The sequence below is a fragment of the Xyrauchen texanus genome, chromosome 32 (genome assembly GCF_025860055.1).
Source record: "Xyrauchen texanus isolate HMW12.3.18 chromosome 32, RBS_HiC_50CHRs, whole genome shotgun sequence".
NCBI lineage: Eukaryota > Metazoa > Chordata > Actinopteri > Cypriniformes > Catostomidae > Xyrauchen > Xyrauchen texanus.
In genome coordinates this window covers 28,136,678-28,145,098 of record NC_068307.1, presented here as the reverse complement: position 1 = coordinate 28,145,098, position 8,421 = coordinate 28,136,678, and the positions used below count along the sequence as shown (strand labels likewise).

The 8,421-nt window shown below is 39.1% G+C and overlaps 1 protein-coding gene across 1 annotated transcript in view; it reads right to left on the bottom strand.

Annotated features, from left to right (window-relative positions):
• Positions 1-2,824: 2,824 nt before the first annotated feature.
• The window catches only part of LOC127626129 (pre-mRNA-splicing factor ISY1 homolog), a 45,861-nt gene continuing 40,264 nt past the window's right edge, over positions 2,825-8,421 (bottom strand). Inside the window, exons 9-11 of the mRNA XM_052101703.1 lie at positions 4,553-4,671; positions 4,360-4,446; positions 2,825-4,054 (exon numbers count right to left, since the gene is read on the bottom strand). Coding sequence (XP_051957663.1) covers positions 3,947-4,054; positions 4,360-4,446; positions 4,553-4,671 — 314 coding nt within the window. The 3' untranslated portion in view covers positions 2,825-3,946. The remainder of the gene's footprint in view (positions 4,055-4,359; positions 4,447-4,552; positions 4,672-8,421) is intronic.

Sequence of the window (8,421 nt, the reverse complement as noted above, 5' to 3'; positions counted from 1 at the left end):
CTCCACACTTCCAGGTCATTTCTGGGGGGAATGGCTCTAGCCCTCACCCTCCGATCCAACAGGTCCTAGACGTGCTCAATGATCTGGGCTCTTCGCTGGGCATGGCAGAACACTGACATTCCTGTCTTGCAGGAAATCATGCACAGAATGAGCAGTATGGCTGGTGGCATTGTCATGCTGGAGGGTCATGTCACTATGATGATGCTGTGACACACCACCCCAGACCATGACAGTCCCTCCACCTCCAAGTCAATCCCACTCCAGAGTACAGGCCTCAGTGTCATGCTCATTCCTTCGACGATAAACATGAGTCCGACCATCACCCTTGATGATATAAAACCGCAACTCATCATTGAAGAGCACAGTCAGTCCTTTCTGGTCCAGTGAAGGTGGGTTTGTGCCCATAGGCGACGTTGTTGCCGGTGATATATGGTAAGCCCCTGCCTTACAACAGGCCTTCAAGCCCTCTGTCCAGTCCCTCTCCACCTATTGCGGACAGTCTGAGCACTGATGGAGGGATTGTGCATTCCTGGTTTAACTTGGACAGTTGTTGTTGCCATCCTGTACCTGTCTCGCAGGTGTGATATTCAGATGTACCGATCCTGTGCAGGTGTTGTTACGTGTGGCCTGCCACTTTGAGGACGACCAGCTGTCCTTCCTGTAGCGCTGGCGTCTCTCATTACAGATGAGCAGGGACCCTGGGCATCTTTCTTTTGGTGTTTTTCAGAGTCAGTAGAAAGGTCTCTTTAGTGTCCAAAATTGTTATAACTGTGACCTTAATTGCCTACCATCTGTAAGCTGTTCATTTCTTAACAACAGTTCCACAGGTGCATGCTCATTAATGGTTTATGGCTCATTGAACAAGCATCGAAAACATTGTTTATACCCTTTACAATAACGAGTTATTGTAAAGTTCTAGTAAAGTTATTAGAATTTTTACAAAATTATCTTTAAAATACAGTGTCCTGAAAAAGGGATGTTTCTTTCTTTTTTTTGGAATTGCATAAAACTAGAATTACACTCACCACCACTTTATTAGGTATACCTTATTCATACGATTATCTAATCAGCCAACTGTGTGGCACTTGTGCAATGCATAAAATCATGCAGATCTGGGTCAGGATCTTTATATTATTTCAGGTTATTACTGTAACTGCTGATCTCCTGGGATTTTCACACACAACAGTCTCAAGAGTTTATTCAGAATGGTGCTAAAAATAAAAATCATCCAGTGAGCGGCAGTTCTGCAAACGGAAACACCTTGATTAGATAGGTCAACGGAGAATAGCCAGACTGGTTCAAGCTGATAGAAAGGCTACGGTAACTCAGATAACCACTCTAGTAGTGAGCAGAATACATTTACATTTAGCAGACGCTTTTATCTAAGCAACTTTAAAATGAGAAAGACAGCAAGCAATTTGTCATACAAAGTTCAACAACATCTACAGTGTTGTACTGCCAAGCTCTCAAGGTGGCTGGAGTAGTATAGGCGCTAGCGCAATAGAAAGAGACAGAGAAGACATTCAACAACACGTTGAACCTTCAGGCATATAGGCTAGAACAGCAAAAGACCACGTCAGATTCCACTTTTGTCAGCCAAGAACAAAAAGCTGAGGCTGAAGTGGGCCTACTATCTGTGGACCTCAGCAGAAATCTAGATTCATCAGACCAAGCTGTTTTTCTAGTCTTTAACTGTCCAGTTTTGGTGAGCTTGTGCCTACTGCAGCATCAGCTTTCTGTTCTTGGCTGACAGAAGTGGAACTTTTGTTAGCCTTCTGCTGTTCTAGCCTATTCGCCTCAAGGTTAAACATGTGCATTCTGAGATGCTATTCTGCTCACTACAATTGTGAGTGGTATATCTGAGTTACCGTTGCCTTCTGTCTGTTTGACCATTCTCCGTTGACCTCTCTCATCAACAAGATGTTTCCATCCACAGAACTGCCGCTCACTGGATGTTTTTTTTTTTTGGCATCATTCTGAATAAACTCTTGAGACTGTTGTGCATGAAAACCCCAGGAGATCAGCAACTACAGAAATACTCAAACCAGCACACCTGGCACCAAAAATCATGTCATGGTCGAAATCACTGAGATCACATTTGTTCCCCATTCTGATGGTTGACATGAACATTAAGCTCCTGACCCGTATCTGCGTGATTTTGTGCTGTCACACAATTTGCTTATTAGATAATCGCATAGATAAGTAGATGTACCTAATAAAGAGGTCTTTGAGTATATATTCACTATAAAAATTTCCATGACGTTTCCAGGCCTTGAAATCACAATTTTAAAATCACCTGATTGTGGCAGCGGGGCACGGTCAGGTGCCCGTCCAGTAATTGTTGTTATTATTGTGAAGCTGTGAGGGCTGCCATGGGTTCATTAAAAAACTTTACCTGTGAGTGGAGCAACTCGCCTTCAGAGTTCTTATCATTGCAACCCCACACTGATGTTTACAGGTTTTTCATGACCATGCTGGGAACCCTAAATATATACATTTTAGGTGAGTTAAAGCTGTAGTGTGTAATTTCAGCAACATTAGAAAACGAAATAAAACTATTGTTTTCAAACAGGTTTACTGAACACTATGTCTGCCATTGACCCATCAAACATTGCTCCACCCCAAACTAACACTATTAGTTGAGCCAATGTGGTGTCAGGCTGGTCAGCATGCTCAAACAAAGCAATGATTTCTTAGTGTCACAGCCAGAATGTTTACACTTTAAAAGAATCAATCTATGGATGGTTTATAGTCATCTCTGTATATTAAAATAAGATAGGAGGAAGATTTCAATTTCAAAAATATTAAACACCAACATTTAATATGGCATATTTTCTAAAACATTTACTCAAGTGTTTTAAGTATACAGTGAATGCAGTCATTATTGTGTAAAAAAAACAAACATAATATACAAAATATTTAGAGATGTGTGTATGGCCCGTAATCTCAAAGGACCACAAAATAAAATAAATGAACACCGAAAGCCATTTTGTCATTTACAAAACAAGACATTTGTCAAAAAAAAAAAGATTGGGTTCAAAATATCAGGTTCAATAGTTAAGCTTAATCGACTGCATTTGTGGCATAATGATTTCTAATGTTGATTTACCACAAAAAATAATTTAAACTTATTAAAAAAAAAGAAAAACAATTGAGATTTCAGTGAGGTACTTACAATGGAAGTGATTGGGGACAATTTTTAAAGGCAGAAATGTGAAGCTTATCATTTTATAATAGCTCTTCTTTTGAGCTGTAATGTTATTATCGGAGTTGTAATGTTGTTTAAGTCATTTTCTTTTCAAAATCGTCTTATTTTAAAGTTTACAGATTGGCCACTATCACTTCCACTGTAAGAGCCTCAATGTAAGCCATATATTTTCTTTTTTTTTTTTTTTTTAATAAAAGTTTTTGACTAAAAATGTTTGTGTTAATCAACTTTAAATCGCACAAATGCTGTCGATTGAGCTTATTGAATCCGGAATATTCCTTCTACTGTAATTCAACATAAATAGACATAATAAGCATTAGACAGAGTCATTATATCCGAAAAAAAAAAAAAACACTTATTTGGCCTGTAATCTCACAGATGTGCATTAAAATTTGCTGCTGTGTGAACTTTAACATGTTTAAATTACAATAATATAACCTTAACTGTGCACCTAATATGCATCACAGTGGCCATGTCAAATTAAACATTGCAGATATTTTCAGCTATTTTGTGCTTGAGCTCCACATTATGACTTCAACAGAACTTTGAAGTTTATAAAATCCCAAATTTGAGCATCAACAACCATATCAAATACTCACATAAAGCAAATCTGCTCGAATCATCAATGTCAATTATCAGTGTGTAAATGTGAACTGATCTGAAAATACACAGTTCTGGACTCTCAACTGAAACATTAAGATCTATGACTGCTCAATATAGTTCACTCTACTGAGCATATTATAAACCAAGTAATGTTTTGGCCTCTTCACTTTGCGCCATCAAACTCTCACTGGCGTACTTCTGCAGAAGTTCCATCTTCTTTCGTCTGACCAGGGCTTCTTCAATCTGTGATTGACAGGAGTATGATTCGATTAAGCAAGAAGGTACAATAGGTACAGTGATGTCAAAGTAGCTTAGTAAATTGGTGTTTCAATTAATAGCTTTTACTATATTTTGTACTTTAGCACATCTGGAATGCTGTATCAAACAATAAGAATCCAGGACCAAAGTTATCCTTTTTAATTAAAAGATTGTGATTGAGTTTAAAGAGTACATCACTCTATTGCAGTGCTTACATTTGAAGTGTTCCAATAGTGAAATTAAACTGGCTTTGTGATTATGATTCTAAATGTTACAAGTGCTGAACCCACCTCCTTCTGTGAGGGAACAGGAACATGAGCAATAAATGTTTGCACTCCATCTTCTCCCTCCATCTGTTCTCTTGTTTCATCATCAGACTGCCGAATCAAAATATGGGGGCAAATGAAACCGATATAGGCATACAAACTAAATCACTCAAATTAACCTCATCAGAATCAGTTACTTGCCGCCATGACTGTTTACCTCATCATCTTTGACAGCATAAATATATTCCTCCTCCTCCTCAGTGTCTTTCACGCCTCCTCCGTCAGCTAATCGAGCCTCTTTCTCTGCTCTCCATTTCTCAACAGCCTCTGCTATGACTGGAGCAGAAAACTAAAATCTGAATTTATATTTAGTCATTATATACATCACATTCAAAACTTCCGGTATAGAATAAATAATGAGCATTAAACTGTATGCAGCTTTAAGTAATATCTTTACATTTTAGTGTGAACCAAGCACACAAACTTGAACAGGTAAACTAGTTAACTGCTTCAGTAAATCTCACGAAAACCATCAACACCACATCCAAGTCATGTTTAATTTTTTTCCATAAAAAAGAAATTTGTATCAGGATCTGCAATGAGAGCTTTGCAGATCCTTGGCATTCTAGCTGTCTGTTTGTCCAGATACTCAGGTGACATTTCACCCCACGCTTCCTGTAGCACTTGCCATATATGTGGCTGTCTTGTCGGGCACTTCTCACGCTCCTTACTAGGGGGTGTAACGGTTCTTGGTTAAAAAAAAAAAAAAAAAAAAAAAACCTACGGTTCGTCACCCACGGTTCGGGAAGATTTGGCACTGCGGTCGGTTCACCTCACGTATAATGATGCATCTGGAGCACAAGTTTTGGTTTTCACTAATGCACCTGAATGGATACGCTCCACCTCTGTTTCACATGGGTCAACTTGACATCACTGTTCTGCAAGCACTGTGTGTAGTTGAAAATGGCAAGTGGAGAAAATGAAACACCGATAGAGAAGCCCCCTGCATTTCTCCATTTTTTTTTTTTTTTGCAGTAAAATACAACAGCGATGGTCAAAAGACGTTTACAGAACAGGCACTGTTTGCAGATGTCGCTTGATATGAGTGCTGTATACTGGTAATATACAGTATCTCACAAAAATGAGTACACCCCTCACATTTTTGTAAATATTTGATTATATCTTCTCATGTGACAACACTGAAGAAATTACACTTTGCTACAATGTAAAGTAGTGAGTGTACAGCTTGTATAACAGTGTAAATTTGCTGTCCCCTCAAAATAACTCAACACAGCCATCTGGCATTCAACATCTCTTTCTGTCCTTTTTAGAGCCAGTTGTCCTTTGTCTTTGAAGACTGTAGTGTACACCTTTGCATGAAATATTCAGTTTTTTGGCAATTTCAAGCATTGTATAGCCTTCATTCCTCAAAACAATGATTGACTGGCGAGTTTCTAGAGAAAGCAGTTTCTTTTTTTGTTTTGCCATTTTTTACCTAATATTGACCTTAAGACATGCCAGTCTATTGCATACTGTGGCAACTAAAAAACAAAGAGAATGTTAAGCTTCATTTAGTGAACCAAAAATCTTTCAGCTGTGTTTGGCATAATGGCAAGTGATTTTCTAGTACCAAATTAGAAATTTAGCATGATTACTCAAGGATAACGCATTTGAGTGGGCTGCTGTAAATTGGGCCTGTCTAGATTTGATCAAAAATTACTTTTTTCAAATAGTGATGGTGCTTTTTTTTTTTTTTTTACGTCAGTAATGTCATGCCCATATTTTGTGATCAGTTGAATGCCACTATGGATAATTACATGTTCTAGAAAATAATATTAATAAGTCAGTCAAAATAACTAAACTTGTGTGCTCAATAACAAATGATCATTTTGGCACATTTATTTATGTTATCGAAATTGCACTGTATCATACCGACTACTGAAATTTTGGTACTGTGACAACACTACCCAGATACAGTTTATTGTGCTTCTCCAATCCCAATCAATAATTACCAGCAGAAGAAAAAAAGTGGTACACAATATGCGATTTTTATTATAAAAAGCCTGAAATACACTTTGTACTCTTATTTTGAAATGTTTGTGCTCCCAGTTGTGTGCTCACTGATGACCTGATGATTAGCAGAGAAAGTGAATCTGATTCAAACTGCTAACCAGAGCTCCTGAGTTCAAACCCTTAAGGTGCGTCCCAAACCGCACACTTCTGTACTATTATCTCTCATTTTTTAAGTGTAAGTTGTGCGAGTAGTGTGTTTGCACTGAAAATGCAACAAAAAGAAGTGCATTTTATGCACATTATCAACTGTCAAAACAGTGTGGAATGTTGGACACTTTGTGAACTCAGCTCACGCGGCTTATTGTACATAGCGGAAGGGTCAGTTACTGGCAGAGATGGTGATCTGTAGAGATGCACCGATTGCAATTTTCTTGGCCGATTTCGATTTCCGATTTTTTGCACGTGTGACCTGCCGATACTGATTTTTCAGCTCTGTGACTGGAAAGAGGTAGAAATAACAATTAACTGCAAATGAGTTGCTTTATATAACAGATGTCATTTTCCACTATTTTTATAAAATTGACCTTTTTATTACTCGTCTAACAAAACAATTCCAAAGATCTGAAAAACTGAAGTGTCCAATACGCCCAACTTACGTTAGATGTCCAAATATCAGTTGTAAAACTGAGCACTGCTTCGGGAACGGCTTGCATACTTGTTATTTCTCCCAAAAAAACTCCCGTAATTTGTATGGCCCAAACCACGTTATATGAATAATCAAATCAATATATTATTCCAAGGTGGTCCAGTTGCCAATCTGGCAACCTACAACCCATTTGCGCTGTTGATATCTTCGCAGGCAGTAGATGCGGGATGTTAAATCAAGGACAGGGGAGAAGAAGTACATTTAACAACAGCTGGAAGGAAGAATTGAATTTCATATCCCGAAGCCATATTGACAATGCCGCACTGATTTTAATATCGGACACGGTGGGAAAAATTACGTTAAATCCCAACGGCACAATTTGTATGTATCTAGCCTGCCTCTGCCATCCAGCACCCCCCTTCCCCTCTCCCGGATTTGTGTACCCAAATGTTGACAGATAACAGGCTGCGTGTGTGACATGACACGAGATTAAACAACTCGGGCATTGCGACGTCAGAAAGTACCTCATACTCTGTATCGAGGAAATTTATCAGATTTCTGATCCCTCTGTCCTCAACTATGGAGAACAGCTGGTCATCCAGGGCCATGAATTCCATAATTTTCCTCGCAATTGCTTTGGTCTTTTCGCTGCTCATACCAAGGAATGATAGGAGAGACTGCTGACTTGACACTGGCTCTGAGCTCTGGCTAGCTTTAGCCGCTTTCACTTTTTAGCTTCTTTTTTTAAAATGGGCATTTTCAGCTGGGTGATTGTGTTATAAATGTCTAATTAGGTTTGTTGATCCGAATGTTACTGTGGTGGTTCCCCCACAGCTTACCGTAATATCCGGACTATTGAGCGCACCTGAATATAAGCCGCACCCACTGATTTTTAAATAAAATATTATTTTGAACATAAATAAGCCGCACCTGTCTATAAGCCGCAGGTGCCTACCGGTACATTGAAACAAATGAACTTTACTCAGGCTTTAACGAAACACGGCTTGTAACAAAAATAAATAGGCTTTAACGAAACACGGTGTGGCAGCGGGGCGTGGTCAAGCGCCCGTCCGGAGAGAAAAGCGGTAAGGCGCTTACACCTGAGCTAAATTATGTCTAACACCGGTGTCTAATTTCAGTAAGCATGGGGAGAGCGGCATAAAAAGGCAGCAGCCACAGAGCTGAGAGAGTGACACACGTCAGTCTAGTGTTGGCGCATAGAAGAATTGAGAAACTTTATAAAATTGATTGTAAACATTGCTGTGGCCATTAAAAGCCTTACCTGGAACGTCAAGTGCCCTGCTGAAAACTGTCACACTGGTGCCTGTGTGGCAGTTTTCCCAAGAAGGACACGTGAAGCAGGGCACTTGAAATTAGACACCGGTGTTAGACATAATTTAGCGCAGGTGTAAGCGCCCTTACAGCTT